Below are 24,199 nucleotides of genomic sequence, written 5' to 3' on the forward strand. Positions count from 1 at the left end.
ATTTTTCATGAGTTCAAGAACACTCATTTTCGGTTTTGCTTCCCAAATGAGTTAGAAAGTGTTTTAGAAAATTTCAATGGTTGAATATGTTCTTGACATACTCATGAACAACATACTTCAATGTCATCAACATCTATTGGTTGAATGTGAAGGGATTGAAGATTGAAAGAAGAAGAAAATGAAGAAGAAAAGATGATGAGAGTAACTTACTCTCAAATCTTCGAATTGCCAAGCTTTTGCAAAGTGTTAATGCATGAGGATACATGGGTATTTATAGGGTTGTGGGGTGGGAGAAATCTAATTTCTAAACCCATTTCCTAAGGCAATCTAGCAAATCCAAGAAGGTGAGTGAATCATGGGTTAAGTGAGTGATTTAGGGGATTTGGTGGTAAATCAAGGCATTAATGAGTGAGATCTGTGAGATTTAGTAGGTAGATGTTGTGAAGTGACTCATGCGACGTGACGACTTCGGCAAACGCGTGCGATTAAAACCATGCTCGAGTATTGTCGGCCAATATTTGAGTAGCCAAAAATGATCGCCCGATTTTACTTTACGGTTGGAACTTCGAATTTCGGCATTCCGAGTGAAAATATTTTCGAAAATAGTTATGGACCAACTCAGAGTCTATCTTGGCTCGAAATGTGATACGAAGCCAACGGCACAATCGAAATTCAATCCGAGTTACGGAACTCAAAAACCACTTTTTGAGCCATATCGGGTGAGATTCGGCCCCGACAGCGGTCCGAAACCGACTGTATCCGAAAATTATGAACATTTACCACCAAATTGGAAATAGAATTTCAAGACTAAAACTCAACTAGAGTTCCGTCTAATTCTTTACAGAAAATTCCCATAAATTCATTTTCGATAATATAATTAATAAAAATATTAATAAAATCTTATAATTTAAAATCATAAAATTCGCGGTGTTACATAAAGAGCCATTCAAGTTAGAGAAAACCCTGACACCACTTCCTCTTCTTCTGCATTTGAATTTTCTCAAGAACACAAATGCAAACTCTTATACTTGTTCTTCATCTTTTAGAAAATCTAGCCGTTCATTGTTTTCAATATTTGAGTATGACGTTTATTCGCATGTTATGAATGTTTTCAACCGTCAACATTTTCTAGAAAACGTTCTTATCTCTTGTTATACGCAAGAATGCAAAAAATGAGTTTTCGTGAATCTAGAAATTGTTGTTTTGAAACTATGAAATCTTGTTGTTCATGGGGTTGTTTGAGTGTTTTAAAATATGCATGTTATTTATGTTGATGATGATTTTGAAATCAAAGAATATTTCGAATCGAAATGACATTTTGATAATGAGATCAATCCTTGTAAAAAGGTATTGAAATAATCATGAACACGATAGGAATCATGAACGAGACTTTCGAGGATAAATGATGGTTCAAGAATATGAATCTTAGACCAGATGGATGAAAGTCTCATTTGTTCTTAGAATGGATTAAAATGACGTCTTTAGCTTAGAGTTAGTAGGAAAGCGATTTAACTCGCGAATCAATGATTTGTGTTTTGTTTTAGTTTCAAGGCGTTCGAAGTCGGACAACCGATCCATTCACGGAAAGGAAATCAACCGTGCTACAATCCAAGGTGAGAGAATACATCGTGACATAGTGCTGTCCGAATATGACACCAGATCTCCCAACTACCTCCAAAGTTGGGAGTTATTTCTGTTTTTGTTAGAAACTCATACTTAAGCAAATGATTTTGTGTCTGGATTAAGTACAAATGTTTCCTTATGTTGTATGCCACTAGGATAGATCAAGATTATGCGTGTTCCTAGTCACTTGCAATTAGCAGATGCTCTTACGAAGGCCCTTGGACCTAAGGTCTATGCTGAAATTCAAGGCAAGCTTGGGCTACTTAACATATGCGCCCCTGCTTGTGGGGGGGTATTAGCAAGTAATCCTAATACTTCAACTAATAAAGATGATGCAGAGATGGATAACAATAACAAAGATGCTGCAACAATTGGAGCAGAATCAACATACATATAAGTTAACTCTCATGGACCAACTCAGTCCAAGTTTCCTATTTCTTTCTCCCCTGCACCAGATCAAGATCGTCTCTGCACGTGTTAATTGTTGGCAAGATTGATTAGTTAGATTTGTTAGGTAGTTAAGTTTGTTAGTCAAACTTTCTATAAATAGGGTATAAGGTAGTTTATAAGAAAACAATCAGATTATATACACTTCATCAATCTATAAAGTAAAGTGTATTCATTCAATTCTAAATCATCAATACAAGTTTGCTATTCATTGATATTTTTGGCATTCATCTTCTTCTTCATCATCATCTTCTTCAAGGACCATATTTTCATAACATTCTTTGGATTTAATCAAGAAGTACATATATAAAGCTTGTGAGAAAGGAAGCACCACTTTCTTATGTCAGATCCCTCATCTAAAGAAAGGTATGAGGAAGTACTCTACAGTTAATAGCTGCAACAAGAAAATGTTATCAGTAACAACAAAAATGTCAGTGGCAAAAACGAAAAACTTCTAATCATTTATGTCTATGTATGCTTAGTGTTAAAAATTTGTGAGATAAAATTAGATCAATAATTATTTAACTACACCAGGTTTTATTTCACTTTTATTGATCAAATACTAGGAGCACCTCACACTTTTTTCTTTGCCCATTTAAACACCAAGATCCTACACTTCAACTACTAAAAGCTAGGTGAATTGAGCCATAAAATAATTTGCATTGCCAACTAATGAAAGCCATAAAGTATAAACACACTTATGAGAAGAATGACACGTTTCTTTTATCGCACCTAACTAATTTCTACATTTTTCAATTTAAAAGCATTAGAAATAAACATATTATTTCTTCACACAAAGGGAATTATTTAAAATGTTTTAAATTGCGTATATCATAATTGTGGAAAATTGCAACAACAAAAATGCTACTACAATTGCAATCACAATGTTATTGTGGAAACTCCAAAATCACAATATTCAGGGCTGCAATTTCGATCGCGGAGTACAATTTAAAACATTGTATTAAATAATTATTTTATTATATAACATTTATTATCAAACAAAATGTATATTAGCCTAGATAATGAAATTATCAATTGATAAATAGTTAACAATGTTGGTAGTACCTTCCAGATAAAAGTGTAGAAGGATTGTATTGCAGGATTGCTCTTCAGATCTACAGATTTGGCATGATACCAGACGAGTGAAGCAAGAATGCTATGTCCCAAACCCTAATAATAACATTGAATGTAAAATTTGTTTATGATCTTTTGTAAGAATTATAAGACAGTTCAGATTCACTTATTAATTTAAATTTATCTATATAATGATAAAAGTACAACTGATATTCTGTAATTAGAGCCCATTATAATTATCAATAGATCACATTACTTATCAGTTAAACCTGAAAACTAGTGACTCAAACTCATACTGGTACGAAATATCAATTATATCATATATGTAGTTAAACTAGATAGAATTGGAAAATACAGTTGAAAAGTGGTTATTTTGTACCTTATCATACTAGTCAACATGCCAAGAATTCAAATCATAAAGATATTGTACGTGATATTATATAATTAAAATAGTTAATTTATATGTTATAAATAATTATATTTGTATTTATAAATTTATTATTATTATTATTACTATATGTATAAGTTAGTCGATATGCAATTAAATTAATGAACATATGGTTAAATTATTGTATCACATACTAGTATTCCGATCAATATGATGACTAATGTGATATAATAATATTTATTATACCTTTGTGCATGCATAAGGTAATTTTACATTTATGGATTTGAGTGAGCTTGCTTTTGAAATAATGCATCATTGAAAGAGCTTTTTATTTATTTATCTTTGATATTAATAACAGTATGTGTGTATATATACAGTAAGGATATTGTATCAGAGATATTGCTTTCATATTGGTGTCTAATCTTGAAATTTTTAATTTAATATTCATTTGATTCATACTTGTCAAAAAAATGTCATTCGTGGTAATAGATTAGGCATAGGAAAATGAGATAGAAGATCTCAATTCTTATCTTATTAGGTAATAAGTTTAAAATCTATGCATCGATAGTATAAAGTTTTTTACACTATTAGTACATCATATTTCGTTGATTTGTATTATTATTTTTTTAGAGTTAATACTTGTCAACATATAAATGATGGATGGTTTGGTTACAATATAAAATCAACATGTACATATTAAATTCTTAAGGAATTTATACTCACAATGTCCACACACTTATGTCCATGTTTTATAGGAAGACTGATATATGATAGATAAACTTTTATTGGAAACTCACTATTCCATAATATGTTAGTGAAAATCAAACTTCTATCACCTGATACCAAAAACTATAGCTACCTAAGAAGATGAGGTGTAATGCAACACATAGTAGTAACCGACACAAGTAAAAGGAGCTTTACCATGACAATTTTGACCGACAGGAAAGGAGATAATGCTCCCATCATAATGGCTACTCCATAAGCCATTTGAAGAAGTGAAACACAAATCCAAAATACCTGTAAAAGATTAATTAGGTTCAACAATGAGTTACATGCATGATTGTATAACTACTATGCCTTTGAATGAGAGGAACATACCCGTTTTTGACCCAAATGTAATGACAAAGATTTGATTCCAAATTTTTCATCTCCTTCCATATCAGGTATATCCTATATAAAATCCCGCCAAGTATTTTTACACTTATCCAACAACAAGTTTGTCTTCAAAGAACAAATGCTTATTTTAAGAATTTTGAAGTTTTTTTACCTTGAATATTGCTATAATTATAGCAAATACACTTGACATTGCCATACAAAAGATCAATGGTCTTGAAAAGGTAACTGGCCTCTTGAACACATATGTCTGGAGATTTTGACATACATTAGCAACTCAAAAATATTAGGCTTCCTCTCAAAGTAGATTTATTACATATGGAAGTTTTCAGCAGAAATTACTTGTCCTACAAACTCAGTCTCTCTCAGTCTCTATCAAATCAAATTACATCAAGTAATATAATTATATTTTTATAACTTCTCTATTTAATTAAATAACACATTTTAATTGGTTCAAGACACCAATAAAAATACAAATAGGATAAAGATCTCCATTCGAAACTTTATGGCTATTTAAGAGTTAGTTTTTAGGGAATAAAAAAGAATGAAAAATTTGAGAACATTCTCACAAATATATTTCACGTTCTCAAACCTCATCATTCTAATATTCCTATAAAAATACTAACATTTTTCTAAATTAAAACATGCCTATAAAAAAGTACTGCAGCATTTGTCTATAAAAAGATATTGATGCAATTCAATTATATAAAGAGCACGTATTCAATAGGATAAATGAAACCTGCATGTGAAGAACATATCCAAGTGGCTTTACTCCTGCCAGATCAATAATATAGTTCAGCGCTGTAAGCGCTGAGTATCTCTTCCATCTCAACAATGGCAACTGAAAATTTTCAGAGACAACAAAGTTATAACAACAATGGACAATGTCGCCAACAATGTTTTAAATTGAACTCTATTTGCAGTTAGAGAGTAATAGCAACGCGACTTTATTTGTGGTTGTATCCAACATATTTTGTCACAATTTTCCGCAATAGCAGTAACATTGGTAGCCAAAATCAAATTAATTTTACAAATTACTAGAATATCAAAGTTTGAGTGAGAGTCTTTGAATTCCCGAAAATAAAATATGTTTGTTTGGCTAGACAGGCTTATACAAAGTTGAGTAAAGCCTACAAGATATTACATCTATTGCTTTACTAATGACTTGTTGAATTAATTTATATTTCTAAAGTCAGAATTTCACATTATGATAACATTAATTGTTAGTGTTAAAGAAATCTCTTTCAAGTAGGCCTAGCTTTGTAAAAAGTGAGAAGGTAAAGATAAATCTGTTTAATCTAATACAATGACCTTTACACACTAATGCTTACTTTGGTTGAAGAGAAGAAAATAAGAAGAGAGAAATATACTAGAGAGTGAAAAGATAGAAAGAAATTAGAACTATAGTAGATTTAAGTGTTGTTTTGTTGGAAAGAAAAAGAAGATAAAGAAATTATTTTTCTCTCCTACTCTTCCCAAACAAGGATATGTTATCCTAAATTGTGTTTAAAATCATGTCTCATATTAATTAAAAAAATAAATATTCATTATTTTTTTATGTTTTTGCTTCAATATTATTGATCTGGAACATGGTCCCTCTTTCCCTCTCATATTCTCCTCACATGGGAGGAGAAATAAATTTTATGAGTATCATTCTATATTCATTCTCTCTCCTACATTAAATGAGAGCAAGTTGTTATCTTTTCTCCTATCTTCGTCTATCAAAGGAAAGGAAGGGTAAACGATTGAAGGTAGTGAAATAATTACTTTCTCACTTTACACACAATCATACGTTAGAGAAAGCTTGATTATTGTGCCACATAATTCAAACTTCTTAATCCCACTCCATCGGACATAGTTTCCACCTAGGGGTATTCTTGAATTGACAGAAATGGATGGAATATGGAGCAAAATGGAATGAAATTGAATTGTACTAGATTCTATTGGTTTGGATTGACTCGTAGTAATAGAAAGGCTTCATCTTTACGTGTGAGAATGTTGGGGCTTATTAGTCTGGACTAGTGGGACAATATTAAAATTGGATTTGAGCTAGCTTATCCAAGTAGATTATGGCTACTCATTTTTTTTTATTTCTTTTGGGAACTTTAACTTGGTAATAAGCCTTGGGTGAAGATTTTTTATAACATAAGGATACTATGAATTTATAATAAAAGTAGATAATAAATATTAGTGTTATGAACTTTGAATAAAAAATAGAGTAATGTTTATAATATAAATATTTATAAATTACAATAATGTTATAAAGTGAAGCATTATATTATTCGTCCTATTTTGTAGAATGTATTTTTAAGCACGGGAATAAAATAGTGTTTTAAATCAAATGAAACATTAAACCATATCATTATTGCATTTTTCCTTTCTTAATTGTGTATTTAATTAGATTTAACTTTTACAATAAAAACTTAATAGAGAACAATAATTTTTACAACAAAACTAAAAAATAACATAATTGTTTACCATAAATATCTCCACACAACTAAATTAAACTGGTACTAATTCACAATGAAAATATTGATAATGAGCATGCAAAGTATTTGTGCATAAAAAGTAAAGAATGATTATCATATATTATAATGATGGTTATACTTTTGACATATAGAGTTTCTACTCAACCTGAATCTTTACTAGTATTACTATAAATTGACATGATACTATTATTTTTCATAGTATCCAAAGGTTTATGTATTAAAGTGAAATCATAAATTAAATTGTATTATGAAGTAAAAGTTAAATATAAATGAAAGATTTAATAAATATGTTAAATTAAAAGTCATATGATTAGACTTGATATTATGTCTTAACTCAAACATAAAATATTAGATCTTTGAGTTTGGTTGAATTGAATATAACAATTATCTTAAAAAATTAATTGCTAATATATATATATATATATATATATATATATTAAATAAATTTAAATAAATATTTTTTAATATTATACACATTCGATGTCACAGACCCCCTAATCCACTTGCTATAGATTACAATATGTTATACATAAATTGTACCTAAAAATTAAAGTTTATAACATAGGACAAATAATATAGAGAGAGGAAAGGGCGTAGATTAAAGTTTCAAAAGATAGAAAGTTGTCAATGGAAAGTGTAAGATTTTGAAATATTGAAAATCTTAAGGGTATGAGTTTAAAGTGAAGTTTTTATTCATCAATTCCTAGCAAATTTCTGTAAGACGCTAATTAACAACACCTTTTATCTTTTATTATTTTATCTGTAACTCGAATATCTCGTGAATTTTAAACAAACTCTATATTAATGTGACTCTTATCATTATCTAAGACTTGGTGATGGTTCATGATGAGCTTAATTAAATTTATTCAAACTATACTAACCTTTGTTAAGCAAAATAAAAAAGTTCAAATGCAATTTTAATTAACTCACGTCTGCACAATAAGCGATTGCAAGCGAAGAGCTGAAGACAAAGCTCCAAAATAATGGCCAAGAACCGATAATCCAAGGAAACAAATGACCCTGTAATAGAGAACAAAATAATAAGCTTCATTCTTCTTTCTAATTGAAGTTATTTGTTTCATTAAAAATTAAATAATATCACATTATCTTGAACAATATATCATTGGAAAAAGGACACTACAAACTTGACTATCATCTTAAACATAAACATTTTGTCCTAAGATTATATTTTAATTGGAAAATTAAGCAAACAACATGTAATTAACTATATGTAGTCAAAGCTTTATCATAAAGATTTAGATTTTAAACTACATGTATTAAGAAAATTAAACAAACAACATGTAATTAACTATTCATATGTCCAAATTTATACTAAATAATTGACCAACAACGAAGATATTTGGTTCCATAAAACTAATAGAAGCTAAAATTATATAAATTACCATTGGAAAATTAAACAGGAAACATTATGCGTATCAAAATTGCCAAAATGATACTTCTATTTATGGTACCAGAATAAAAGATGAAGCAACAATAATGACACCATTATTGAAGGATAATTCTCCAGATACCAATGGAAGATATGGCTTATTTATCTGCAATAAAACATTTAGCATATATCAATAATAAGACAATCCTTCGAGTAAAGTGCATAAGCTGTAGAAGGTTAAAGGTTTCATGTCTTTGCGGCATTATTGCATGGCACAATAATTAATGAGGATTCTTGATAAAATCATTTCATTTGTGGTTTTTTAACGTAAATTTCCTCTCGCTAAATTACTAATTTACCCTCATTTCATTTTTTCTTCCCCTATATCAACTTCTCAACTCTCACGTTAAGTGTTTTCTTTTTCCTTTGCCAAACCATCATGAAAATATGTAGATCATGGTTGGCATAGTAGAAGCAATTATTGCATATTAACTATAAACATAAACAATTAAATGAAGTGCAAAGAATAAATATAAAAAATAATTTAATAATGAGATTCAATTAATTACACTTATGACACTAAAAATATTAAACAACTATGAATATATTATTAGATATTAGGAATATAAGTTCTGGCCCTCTCATTTTAGGTTTATAAAATACAAAGTGTCATGGGTCCAAGGCTATTGTTTCTAACTAATGTTGCTGATGATTAACTAGTTATTATAGGAAATAAAAAAATTAATTAAGTTTTATGGGATGCATAGGTTAAAAAATCGAATTATGTGTTAGTAAACTTAAATTTGATGTTTTAGTAATATAAGGCTACATTAAATAATATCAATGTTTGATTTCTAGAAAAATACTTATTGAGAGAAGGGCAAATCAAATAAACTGCTCTAAGAGATTTACATGTTTGAGTACATATATGCTTGTATTCATATAGGTATGTTACTGAAATATCCTCTTTATTTACTTCATTGACAAGCTATTAATTCTACCATCATCATCTTTCTATGATAAGAATATTTCAAAGTACAGAATAGACTATAAACAAAAATTCGTACCTTGTCTATTTCAACGTCATATAATTGATTCAAGCCAGCCATAAAAATTTGCATACAGGTGGAAACCACCAGAACCTAAAGTAGAGATCGCAAAAGTATTAATGAAGTTAGTGAAAGTAGAACCTAACAATTTAAAGAGGAAAATACATTATAAAATAGCAATAAGGTATTTTAAGGAAAAAAGTATGCTTAAGTTTTTTTTATTAATTTCTTCTCGTATATTTAAATCCTAATAAATAGTGTTTTTTTTGTTGAAAGTTGTGTTACAAAAGAGCTATTTATATAATGAATTAGGAAAGAGGGTTCTCTGTCCCTAAAATATTACGTTCACATGTACCAAACCAATCAAACACCACCAAATAACATAAAAAAGTTACTTTATAATTTTATGATTTTTTAAATAGATAGCAATTTCTCATTAGATTATGATATAATGAGACATAAAAATTGGGACAGATAATCAACATTCCTGAATTAGGATATATTACTAAATCCTGAGAGAATGAAAGTAATTAAAAGATAAATGACTATCGCGAAGATCATGTCAACAGAGTGAAAATTGTCATCGTGAGTCAATAAGGAGTCAGGATCCTCTCCATTAAATTGAGAGGCAAATGCATATTTTTCAGTTGTTTTTAATGGCAAAAGTGTGATTTCATTGTAATCGAAAGGATATATGTGTAATTGAAAGTTGCATTTCTCTTTTTTACTTTTTGAAACACATGGAGAGGAACCTAAATCACTCTTAAAAAGGTATAAATTTTAAGAATCAAACATTGAATAACATAACAAACTCAATAATATACCAAGTCTTTAGACTCTCTTATATAATGAAATGGTATTTTGGGTTGGCTTTGTATTGAAGTCCTAACACTTTATTAATATAAAACTATTGTTTCAATGATACATTTCTTATTATTTAATGAATTTGGTATCTTGTATATATATTACTGATGTTGATAAATAAATAGTTGTCCATGCAATATCAAATGATGTATTTTGTAGGAGGATGAGAGGAGAACTTATAATTAATTTAAATTAATAGTGGAAAAAATTAACTAACAATGATGAAACATTACAATCTATTATAAAGTGACAGGACATAATACTGATGATCATGAACAAGGTGTCAAAATGTTTTTTCAAATGAATAATTCTAAATCATATTACAATTTTAGCCCTAGCATTCCTTTATTACGCAAATAAAAAAATGAATGTTTTTAGAGAATAATGTATCTCCTTATATTAGGAGATAATTTATCTCCTCTAGTCAATAAAAATGTGACATGTGTGCTATTTTGTTTACTTTTAAAAATATTTTTACAGAAAATGATGAAATATGACACATGTCATGATTTCACAGGCAGAAGGAGATAATTTATCTTCCTTAGGAGATACACCATTCCCATGTTTTTATATTCTCAAACGTATTTACTTTTCCATTTAATATCTCATTTACTTAATATTATGAGAAATTTTAGGGAAAAAGTTCAAAGGATTTAGCATTATTAATATAGAAGATCAACGTTTGAAACAGTCTAAGGTTTAAATAGATATTGAAAATATCACCTGCAACAAACCAATAAAATATGCTGGAGATAAATCTGACAATTTCTCCACGGCAATAAGAGTATTAAGAGTTGCTCCCAATAACTACACAAACAACCAAAACCATTAAATTATTTTTCTAAGATTCATGCAGATAAACTAAATTAATTATCTTGATTATAGAATTAACTCTTAAAAACTTTAACTTACTAAAGAAAATGTTGCCGTTGGTCTGATAAACTTGAAGAAAACATGCAAAGCATTTATGAAAGAGCCCCAACTATTTTTTTGATCTTGGATTTCATATTCATTTGATTTTTCAGAGGTTGCATTCATAACATAATTTCTCTTACGTTCTTCACATCTAGATCCTCCATCTTTGACTTTGCAATGAAGCTTCAAGTTTTGTGGCCAAGCTTTTCTAAAACAAGGTTCTTTTTGGATTATCCCAGTTTTGTGCCATAAAGTTGTTACATGAGAACCTATAACACAAAAAAGTTTTTTTAGCATAAACCTTAGGAACTAAAAAAAACTACAATATTTCTTTATTTAGAATTATATATGTGTGTGTGTGGTTGAAAAATATTACAATTCAGAGCTAATGTTTTCTGAGGATTTTGGATTGACAACAAGGATAAGTTTCCAGACATTTAGAATTTGGGTTGTGAGGAAATATCAGATTTTATTGCTTCTTTTCATTCATTGTGATTGTAATATATACAAGTGGTGTGTGCTAATTACATCATGCGTGGAAGGAAATATTAAGCTAAATCCCAACAAACTAGGCAATACTCTTTCTTGTCTTAATTAGATACCCTAAATTAAGCTAAACTAAATATTACAAACTAATAATAAAATCCTATCACATCTTTAATTCTATAACATGGATGATAAGTATTAGTGAGAAGAGCACAAAAGGGAGGAGTAGAAGTGAAACAAGTTATTTTGTTTCTGATTTTATAACCTGTTTTGGTATGCTCAAAATAGGATATGCAAAAAATGTTTCTTTAGTTTGATAATGTTAAACCTTTGTCCTATATATCCTCAAGTGAATAAAGGAAAATCAAAACTACTTAATTCTATTTTTAAGCCTCCTAGAAGGCATTAAATTTGTAGGAATAATGCTTTGACCTTGTGCTTTGATCATGAGTTGATTTTATGATCATTGTGTGTTAAGTGAGCTTAGGGCACCTCTTATTTATATTCCTTAATAGACGGTACAAATAATAGTATTTCTCTTTCCTTTAAGTCTATGCTTTGCTGATGATATATATCTCTTTTACCTACGCAAGATTTAGATAGATTGAGCAAGCTTCATATTTTATATTTGGATTATATCTTAGAAGATATAAATATGTTAGTCATGGTTTATCTAGGGTAATCCTATTTATTCATCTACAATATAACAAGATATACTATCTTATATTAATGTCTTTATAAATAAGTGTTATTTGGACCTTCTTAGATAAACCTTACACTACAAATTATCTAGAACATAGAAGGCATCAAAATTTTGATCTGAAGCCCTTTGTAGACATAAGTTCTAGATTTATATGATTCTTAATACAATTCAAATTTCAGATCAAAATATCAATCCAAAGCATAGCCAAAGAGAAACTCATAAATATAAAATTTATACATTTTTTGATATTATTTGATAGCACTTTGCATCCTCAACTAAATATATTGTACTTATTGAATAAATCTAAGTATAATTTATGTATTTATCCTATTATCAATGTCTCATAGTTAATATTTTACGTGATGATATATTTGGAAGGAAAATTAAGCGCGAGATTCAAACTAGAGTTATCTGAGTAAAATTCTGGCATTGCAATCATCCATCGTTAGATCAAAAAGATTTTTTAATATGACGTTCCTAACATATGAAAGTTCAGTATGAACGATCGGGTCGATGAAATGAGCAAAATTTCTCTCGCTGAGCAAGACGAACCTACTGAGCGAGAATGAAACAAAATGTTGGGAGTTTTGGGTGACTATTTTCACTAAGCGATAATTTTACCATTGAGCAACAATGAGCAATTTTCTATTGCTTTAAAAGGACAAAACACATTAGTTTGGAACTCTAAATTCCTTTTTTTCAATTTTCTTTTTCTTAGGTTTAGGTTTGTGGTTTAAGGGCTTTTGTTATCAATTGAAGGGAGAGACTTGAAGATTGAAGGCATTACAATCTTGTGAAGCTCATCTTGGTGCTCTTCCATGGAGGGTCTTCATATTCTCTTCTCCACTTTGTTGACTACCATAAAACGAGTAATTAACTAATTTTTTATTGGAATTAGATGTAACTATTCACTTTAACGTATCTATTTTGATCCATTTTGATATATTAATGTTGATGCAATAATTTTATGATTTATTCGTGTTCTTAATGTTTATTTTAGTTTGATCACATAAAACATGATTTTAGATGTTGAATATGTTGCTGAAAATCATATGTTTCAGTCTCAATTATAATACATCATCTAATGAGTTTAATATCTAGGAATAGAATGATATTGATTGGTCAATATAACATTTATGCTTATTACAACTCACTTTGTTAATTATCCAAAGGGTTGGTTATGAGGGAAATGAGTTGTTGATCTTTTCATTAATACATAAATGATGTTAGATATAGTTCATGTTACAAAATCAAAGTATATAATGACAGTTTATGTGAGTTAAGTCATTCTAATACTAAAAGTAACTAAAACTAATCCCAACATTTTTTATTGCATTTGTTTTTTATTTTAATTTGCAGTTGTTTAATTCCAAAATCAAAACACTTATGAAAAATCTTTTACCTTAAGACCACAATTATTGGTGAATGACCTAATATCTTTAAGTCCATGGAGATAAGATAACTTGTTGGGAATAATTAATTTAATATTTCACTTATGGATTTGATGGGTAGAAAGAATCAAATTATGTTATTGATATAGATGTGAGGTAATTTGCTCCATGGGCGTGCATATAAAAAACATATTCAATATTGAGATGCTCATGCAATTACTATGATAAAAAGAGGAGAAGGGAAGAGAAATATATTTGACATACTTGCATAATAGTTCTTGGCGTACTGTTTGCTATTCATGGAACTTCTGCCTGCAAACGACTCTTGTGTTATTCAGCAAGTATTACGACTTATTTTGGAACCATTATGCAAATCATTGCCCTTAGATAAGAAATTGTAAAAGGAAAAAATATATTTAAAAAGAAAAAATAAATTTCTCTTACTTCATTGATTATATCAATTTCTAAGTAAATATTTTCCTTTTTCAATTAATATTTTTACTTTTTAGGTATAGAATATTAATTTCTTACAATTTCATATATTTTTCAAGGTTGTAAGGCAAAATTTATTAAATATATCTATTTATATTAAACTTCTGACTTCCATGGTCACCATTAACAGTGACAAAGCAAGAACAAATTTTAATTTTTTTTACCTGATCAGACAATTAATACATTTTTAATTAAATTTTGATTTAATGTTTTATTATATAAAGGTAAACTTAAATGGTAAATTTACTTTAAACACCTTATTTTGTCGTATAATGATTAATGAAATGATTTAGACATTTTACATTTTCTTAAATAAATTATATGAATAAATATTTAAATCAAATTTTAATTACAAAATTGTTAGACGGTAATAAGTCTAATCAAGATCCTAAAATTTAAAAAAATTATTTGCAGATAATATGGATATCATTTACATTTTTTTAGAATGAACTTGACTTCTAGAAATATGTAAGTCTTGCTCTGTTTTATAAGTTATTGATTGGATTCGACTTTTTAGTTTGATGAATGGTTAGTCAATTGTTAATAACAAGGTGGGGTTTGAAAGTCAGGTGTAGCAATTTATTCTACTAGTACCAAAAATGAATTTTAATAATAAAATAATGAATTTAACTCCAGGGGGGATTTATTTATGCATGAAATCAATGCGTGTGCATCTCTCTAACTCTAACTATAAAGATGAATAGAGTATATCCTTACTTATAAAAATGTTCTTTCAAGGAATCAAATCTTAGGATAATTGTGAAAAAGAGAAAAATATGATGTACTAAGGGCAAACTTAAATGATAAAACTACACTAAAGTACTTGTAATATAAATGATAATAATACTACAATAAAGAGTTTTCTAAACATCAAACCTAATAGCTGAGAGTAATGGAATGAAAAATGGAAATAAAACATTGAAAATGTAAATCCATTATTTCTGAATACATTAAATACATAACTTCTAATAAAATTATACTTCATCTAAAGTCAGTTAAAATAACCAACACACACTTACATATTAAGAATATTAGCTAAACTCCTTTAATTTTCATAATCTCATCTAACAAATAAATTTTTATTGTTTAAATTGCACTTCATTATATATTATGAGAAAATCTGTCAACATCTTTTTTCATTTAAAAGTCACATGAAGTTGTTTCAAAAGTAAATACTTAAAAATATATTGAGAATACAATTTGCATTAAGTGAAGAGTATTTTCGGGATGATAATATTTAATAGAGTGAAATTCGTTAAAACTTGTTTACATTTTACATCACCACACATGAGTTCAGATTTATTTATATTTGATTTGGGATGGAGTATTATTCTCACTCTTTTTACAGGACCATTTTAAGATTTTTATTTTAGTTATATTTCTATGACCATTTTCAATATTCTATGTATACTATAATGATAAATAATATATAGGAGCAGTATACGTTACACTTAGTGAGGATTATAAGGCTAAAACTCTGACTTTTAGCCGCAAGTTTTGAATCCGATTTTTAATTTATTATTCAAATACACCATTGACTATCATATTCCACTAGCTATTACTAAAAATACCTAACTGCTAAACGTCAAATTAATCCCATGAGAGCATGCAAATCCCAATTTTTTTATTAATTAATTAATACTGTCCATTCCTCAAATATTAATTGAAGTGGTAACCTCCAATCATTCTATAATTCTGATAGAATATTTTAATACTCATACTGTGATAGAATATTATAATAAATTCAATTATTTAATATCAAAAGTCTATTTTTGTGATGATAATAAGAAAAAATTGTAGGTTGCCTATAATAGAATTAATAAATCGGCTTGCTTGTTAGAAAATATTAGTTAGTTTTCTCCTATTTTACATTTATTATAGTTTATATTAACAACTCACCCTATCATCTCTAAAAAACGAATCATTATGTTTTTTAAAAACAATTAGTCTATTATCTTTTATTTTCGAATTCGTTAGTCTAAAATATAAATTTATTCAATTAAAAAAATGCGGGTTACAAAATATTGAAAGACATATAAACACTGTCATATCTATCAAAGTGATAGTTATTATCTATACTAGAAAAAACTCAAAATAACCACCCATCATAATGTAATTTGTGGTTTTTCCTATTTTGCCCTCACTATTTTCTAATTTTTATAAAAAACTATATATAACCTAATGTTCATCTCCACCCCATGAATGTTTTATATTAATTGATTAACTATTTCTTACATTATAACTATCAGTTTTTTAATGTAGAATATGAATGTTATAAAATTGAACATTACACCTGGAATAAATTCAACTATAGATGACAAATATCTAACACAAAATATTATATTGTCATTTATGACATACAAACTACACATTATAAATAATACGAAAACGGGTTGGCAGGCACGATAGTACCTGTCAACCCACTAGTAGTTAATAAAGAGAATTGCAATAATAAATATAATTGACACCTGGAGCATGTAAATTAATTTGTCCTATTTCATTATTACTAAGAATTTATATATTCAAATTACATTCTAAAATTAAATCTAGCATTACCACTCGTAATATTTTTTATAATTTTAGTTTATAGAACATTCATTTATGAAAATATTAGTCTTTAATATTATTGAACTAAAAAAATGTGGGTTACTCTTAATACATTTTTTTTTTACTTTTAGTTTATATAACTTTTATTTATAAGAATACTAATATATAATTATAATTTTATTGAAATAAACAACGTGGGTTATCCAACATTATAGTGTGCCAATTTGTATTACACATAACATGAATTTAAAATAATTGACTTTTTACTATTAAAAATTATTTAAAGCATTGAATTTATGAAAATTTATAAGAGTATTGTTGAGGTTTATGTTTTTTTTATAAATTTATTAGAGTATTGATCTATAATATTGAATTCTTTAAATTATTATTTTTTGCATATTGCCAAAAACAACAGTACATGTCAAAATACTAAATTAACATTAAAAATCATCCTCTCAATTTATTTAGAGATTACATTATTTTATAATACTTACATGTCACTAAAATGTTAAGTATACTATACTTTAAAAGGTATGAATCTCGCCTTTGTTTAATAAAAACCTTTAAATAACCACTCTTGTAAACTTTTAATTTATCTAATTAATGTTACTATCTATTTTGAAAATTTACGGATTCAAATCCTTAGACAAATAGATATGGAGAGGGATAGTCATCAACCCTAAACAGATATGCCTATAATATATTACAAGGACCTTTATTAATACCAAAAAAGAATATTTTAATACACTTCATTTATATAATACCATAGTAAACACAGCATGGGTGCAAAAATTTAGTTGCATTATGAAGTGAAACCCTTTTGTTATTAACTAATTCAAGAAGCAGAAAGAAATTTGGAATTCAATGATGTAAAAGCAGACATACATACCAATACCAGATGTAAGGGAAGGAGCTTTGGGAAAAGAAGCAGGTGCAAGCACAAAACTCATAGTGATTAACTTAACTTTGTTAGTTCTTCGATTTTATGAACTTATGTGAATTGAATCCAATACTAGATCCACCTTTCATATTATATATAATGTAGAAGTCATACACGCATAAACGGCCAAGTCATAAGAGATAAATTAATTCATGATGAATTTATTATTAATTCATGATGAATTTATTTTAGAGTATAATATCTGTACAATGTTAACGTAAATATTTATATATAGTTACTATAATATTCAATATTCATTTATTATTTTACAGTTAATAATTATAAAATAGAATGACAGATGATATAATAATAATAAATAAAATGTATATATCGTCTATATATAAATTTTTATTTTATTTTATTCATAGTCTAATTAGCATAGTTATAAAAACCGTTTCGTACCGGCCGGTTTAACTGGAAAATCGGACCCCTAACTGGTATGGTATAGGTGTTGAACCGGCCAAGTATCAAACCGGTCAAAACTGGTCAAAAACCGGAAAAAAAAACTTAAAAACTTAAAAATCCCTTACAAGGTGACCCACATTTCCAACCATTCTTTCAACCCTTCAAGGCACATACTTCCAAAACATACTTAGATTACACATTTTGGTTCCTAACATACATTTGTATAATCTTGGAGTACTGTCTGAAGATAGGATTTGGTATAAAAATATAATATTCATATGAGACAACTTTGACTCATTGGTGTTAAATGTTAAAACTCCAAATTTATTTGTTTTGTAGAGTGAGTTGTGAACTTATGTCATTTATTTATATTTTGCGGTTGTTAAGTGATACTTTTAGATTGATATATGTTTTTTAATTTAGACTTTGAATTTGTTAAAGACTTAAAGTTGTTTATTTATGTGAATTTTGAATAGATTATAAATATGGATTATAAATTTGAGTATCTACCTATTTAGAATTTTTTTGTTATAGGTTTATATATATAAAAATATAAGTAGTATGTCCGGTTTAACCGGCATGCGGTTTAATTACTGAACCACTGGTTGAACCACTATATCAGTACACTGACCAGTTTAATAACCGGTATAGTTTTAACAACACTGCTAATTAGTTTGATTACCGCCTGTTGTCACCAGTTTTGATCTGTTCGTATTCAAAACTTTGGTTATAAAAACAATTTGTTATTTTAAATTCAACTTCATCATCAACAATGTATTAATCTAATGATGTAAGATCTCATTAGATCTTTAGGTTAACTAAAAAGTTAAGAGTTTAATTCCTGATAACAACATTTGACTATACATCCTATAAATAATTAGTTTCTTATCAAAAAGGGTGAAGAAATATTTTTAGTAGTGAGAAGGAAGGTTGAGTGGTGGCAAGTTGTTGACTTTGAAATTCCACCTTGCTATTAACAATTGAACAACTCAATACCGCAAACAAAACTAAAAATTGAGTCCAGTCAATAACTTGTAAAACATTAAGTTGATGAGAATGAAGTATCTCCTGGTATAAGTAGATAAGTTATCTTCTCCTGTTAGTGAAATCATGATATGTGTTATATTTCATCATATTCTATAAAAATACATAAAATAGCACACATGTCACATTTTTACTGAATAGAGGAGATACATTATTCTCTTTAAGTTCATTCTAAAACAACATTACATTTGTAATTATTTATGTTTTTTAAGTTCACGGCGTACAACTTAGTACATGCAATTAATATATTTATTTATATTAAGTTTACTCAATATTTTATTACTACGCTTTTTATGTCTTTATAATAATCATAGTTATTACTTTCTAATTTTTTTCTCACTTATTAATTAGGCGGTGTGATTATGTTGATTTGATGTTTCTAAAAAGTAAAAGAGATAGGAAAAAATCTATTTTGATAAGAAGACAGAACAACCACTATTATATACATTTCTGTAGAGAGTGTTAATGTGATATGATGGTTAGGATAGAGACTTAAGAAATGAAGTAGAGAAATTGAACATTCAAATTTTCCTGGTAATAAATACGAACATATTGCTTATGAAAAATATAAATCTCATTAATTTTAATTCCAAAGAAAAGTACAATCATATCTTTTTTAGAAATTTAAAAATCATCACATTGGCCTTCTTATGAGCTTAATTAATAATATTTCTTGGAGCTTAATCCTATTCATTTAACCTCATGTAAACATTAATAACTTATAAATAAATTTGGATTTAATATTTTATCATATAATATATTATTTAAGGTAGTATCTAAAATAATTTAGTTATCAATATTCTTAATATTAGCCTTAATGGAAAGTCTAAATATAAATGTATTATTTCTCAATGTACTAAATACTTAAATTTTTAATAAATTATATATATTAAATATTTTAGCCGATTATATGTATATATATATCTAAAATTTTCACAAATTATATATATTATTTAAGGCTTAGGATTCTATCCGATTACTAAGATAAAGCTGTGTATATATATAAATAATTTATCTATCAGTATTCTTAACATCAGTCCTAAATAGGTTTTTAACGTAAACCTATCATTTCTCAATGTACAAAGTAGTTCTTTTTTAATAACATTTTGTATATTTAAAATTTTATTCTCTGTAACTTTTATTTATGTAAATATTAATTTATTTTAACAGTTAAAGTAATTGCGACTTTACTGAAATGAGAATAATTATGAAAACATTAATCATTATAAAATAATTATAATAATACTAACTATTGGTCTAATGATATAAGACCTTATTAGTTAGATCTCAAGAAAGACCAAAAAGTCAATGATACAATTCTTATAAGTAACATTTGTTGGGAGAGACAACTAGACACTCCAAAAAAGTTTAGTTAACTCATATGGTGATGAAATATAATTAGTACTATAAAAAATACATTAATAATATCTATCTATATTACTTAATAAAGCGAAAACACAAAATAACCATCCTACTATGGTGTGTACTCTGCGATTCCTTATTTTGCTATCATTATATTCTTGTTTCTACACACAAAAAAACATATAACATTATATTCTTATTTTACCCTCATTATCTTCTTATTATGAAAGTGTATTTAAAAAAGTTGAACATTACATCAATCGAATAAATTCAACTACAAATTACAAATATGTAACACAATGTTATATTTGTCATTTATAATGTATAAATTATACGTTACAAATGATAGGAAAGTGAGTTCACATGACAATGACTGTCAACACGCTAGTGTAGATAAAAGGAAAATAATTACATTTTCAATAATTTGAATATAATATTGTCCACTTTAAAAATACATCAATGATAATGAATATGAATGTAAATTTTTTTTGAATGATTTAATGTATAAATCTCTAAGTGCAACGACGAATACATATCCCGACTTACAATTTTACAGAGAAATTAGCTTTAAAGGAATTAAGAAAAATCACAATTTACTAGACAAATAAAGATAAAATTACTATAAAACACCTTATTTGGTCATATAATGAAATGATTTAGATATTTTTCATTTTATAATAGTCCAATATGATCTCAATGCTTAAATAATTTATTTATATGATTAAATGACCAAAACGACTTCCAACAATTAATTATGGCACCAAAGAAGATTAATTATTGATTGAGTTATAAAAAAACATTTAGGACACGCTAATATGGAGAGAGAAAGTAAGAGATACAGGGGTTTTTGAAAGGAAGGAGTAGAGGCTATCAACCAAGAGGTTATGGGAAGACTTTGGAGGCCTGTTCAATCTCGTTTTTCTTCATAAATTTTCAGGACTCCATTTGGACTCTAGACTTGCGGAAAGTTTTTTCTAAATATGCTAAAATGGACAATGTTTTTATCCCACAAAAAAGGGATAGAAGTGGGAGGTGTTTTGGTTTTGTGAGATTTAAAAGTGGAAGATGTTATATTACTGGAGAAAAACTTAGATAATGTGTGGATCGGATATTGTGAACAAACCAAGATTCCAAAGACCGAACAAAGAGTCTTACCAGATGAAGAAGTCGGAGAAGCGGCTCCCCGTTTCAACTGGTGGTAGAAAGGAGAAGCCCTTGCCAGGATTTAAGGATTTTAGAGGTGATTTGTAAACCAAAAGAGGTGAGTGGTCTTGCCAGGATTTAAGGATTTTCTTGGGTGTCTTGGGAGGAGATTTGTAAACCAAAAGAGGTGAGTGGTCTTGGGGTTAAAAAACTTTCTCTTTTAAATGATTCATTACTTTTACTTGGGAAGTGGAAGTGGAGATTCCTCATTGAACTAGATGCCTTATGGGCTAGGGTTATTAAGTCGAAGTATGTGCTTGGGTGTCTTGGGAGGAGATTTTTAAACCAAAAGAGGTGAGTGGTCTTGGTGTTAAAAAGCTTTCTCTTTTAAATGATTCCTTACTTGGGAAATGGAAGTGGAGATTCCTCGTTGAACTAGATGCCTTATGGGCTAGGGTCATTAAGTCGAAGTATGAATTTATTTCTCCCACCTCTGTTTCAATTGTTGCTTCTCTATGGTGGAAAGATATTTCTAAGGTGGGTTGTGACTATCTTGGGGGCTCTAGTTGGCTTTCTTCAATGTGTGGAGGGTTATAGAGGATGGTCGTTTTACTAGGTTCTGGACTGATGTTGGATTGGTCAGAGCTCCCCGAAGGATTCCTTTCGGAGACTTTTCTCGGTGGCAGATGATAAAACAGTTCTCGTGTCGGAGTCGGGGAGTGGTTTAGCGGTTCTTAGGTTAGGAAAGTCGGTGGAGGAGAAGATTGTTTGTGTGGGAGGTTAGCTTAGAAAAGAATTTGCTGGATCTGGTTAATCCTTTTCAGTGTGTTTTGGGTTCAGAGGATACTAGGAAGTGGAGCTTATCTTCATCAGGGGTGTATGAGGTGAAGTCCGTCTACTTGGTCCAGCTGAATGCTTCTCAGTTTGAGTTGGTTCTATTGCTTAGGAAGGTGTAGTTGAAGTGTGTGCCTTCTAAGATTTGTTGCTTTGTCTGGAAAGTGCTCAGGGGGAAAATTGCAACAAAAGTGGAACTTTTTAAGCGACAAATTATACAACTTGAAACAGATCTGTTATGTGTTTTCAGTAAATAGGATTTAGAGACTATCAATCATCTGTTGATATCTTGTGTGTTTGATGCGAAGTTTGGAAAGGCTTTTATGATTGGTTAGGTTGCTATATTGTTATGCCTGATAATTGTATTCATGTTTTAAGCTTCATTTGAGTTCGTGTAGAAATTCCAAAAGTAGCTACTTTTGGTTAATGCTTTGGTTTTCCTGCTTGTGGTCTATTTGGCTGATGAGAAATGATTGTATTTTTGGGAGGATGGAGTTTGGTTATATTCAGAGTATGGATTTAATACATATTAGATCTTGGGGTGGTTCTCTGTCGCAATCAGACCGAATATTATGGTTTTTGCAAACTAGTGTGGACCCTTGGTCTTGTATTCTCTCTTCTTTGTAGTTATGTTTTCTTCTTTTGTATTGGGTTAGCACCCTTGAGCTTTTGTAATATATTCTTCTCTTTGCTTAGGAAAAAAATAATAATTATTGATTGAGTTATGATTATTTTACTCTCTTTTAAGACGTTTCATAAAATTGCTAAAAAATGTGCAAGAAGATTATCATTCACACCATCCACAAAATAAAATAGTTTAGCTTTTTGTTCCTTAATATTATTGTAGTATGAGAATATGTCTTGAATTATACCACAATATGACTAACGGTGATAATTTTCGAATATGGTTTAAAAATCACTTCATATCGTATCAAGAGAAGAATGAATGGAAATAAAGAGAAGATAACTGAAAATGCTTCACTAAAGAGGGAGAAAATAAAATTTTAGGAAATGCATCTCAAATAGTGTGTCTTTTCTGAATGGAGAACTCATCCATTTATAGGTAGAGAACTAAACAATCAATTTGATTCGAAGACTCAAATAGAGATTTGATCACTTTGACCAGGTGTTCTATCCTTATCACTTTGATGCTGATAGTAAGTGTTGTCAACAAGTTTGGCAAGCGTGTGGTTTGAAGAAGAATTTTTTTGTTGCATAGAAATTAAATCCCAAACTCGACCCGGCCGAACGGTAGAGGAGGATGTGGTGTGTGTATGAAGGAATTTTGGTTGTTATGTTCTCTCTCATCATAAAACTCTTGTACCCTAGATGACACATGCGAAGATTGTAAAAACTACTTATACATTTTTAAAGTGTGTCTACCATCCAATATAAGATATAGTGTTTTTTCCATTTCTCATTCATTTGTCCAACATTAAATCAAATATAATTAGAAAAAAATGTCAACCTCTTTGAATAGATGAGATTTATAATTTTATA

General features: G+C 28.4%; 1 protein-coding gene across 1 annotated transcript; it reads right to left on the minus strand.

Annotated features, from left to right (window-relative positions):
• Positions 2,332–17,963, minus strand: LOC109359165 (naringenin 8-dimethylallyltransferase 2, chloroplastic-like). The gene is made up of 13 exons (XM_019603728.1): positions 17,867–17,963; positions 14,197–14,244; positions 11,350–11,621; positions 11,161–11,244; positions 9,592–9,666; positions 8,607–8,690; positions 8,065–8,154; positions 5,385–5,486; positions 4,800–4,895; positions 4,631–4,702; positions 4,454–4,549; positions 3,136–3,240; positions 2,332–2,464 (listed from the first exon to the last, which is right to left on the minus strand). Exons 1-13 carry the CDS (start codon positions 17,919–17,921, stop codon positions 2,423–2,425), a joined length of 1,221 nt encoding a protein of 406 aa, XP_019459273.1. The 5' UTR covers positions 17,922–17,963; the 3' UTR covers positions 2,332–2,422.

This window comes from Lupinus angustifolius, chromosome LG11, assembly GCF_001865875.1.
Source record: "Lupinus angustifolius cultivar Tanjil chromosome LG11, LupAngTanjil_v1.0, whole genome shotgun sequence".
In the NCBI taxonomy this organism is placed as follows: Eukaryota; Viridiplantae; Streptophyta; class Magnoliopsida; order Fabales; family Fabaceae; genus Lupinus; species Lupinus angustifolius.

Coding starts and splice junctions, on each gene's coding strand:
- LOC109359165 (XM_019603728.1), bottom strand. CDS start 17,921: ATGAGTTTTGTGCTTGCACCTGCTTCTTTTCCCAAAGCTCCTTCCCTT. Junction 11,622..14,196: donor CGCCAAGAACTATTATGCAA/GTATGTCAAATA, acceptor TTTGTGTTATAG/GTTCTCATGTAACAACTTTA. Junction 4,703..4,799: donor TAATTATAGCAATATTCAAG/GTAAAAAAACTT, acceptor GATTTTATATAG/GATATACCTGATATGGAAGG.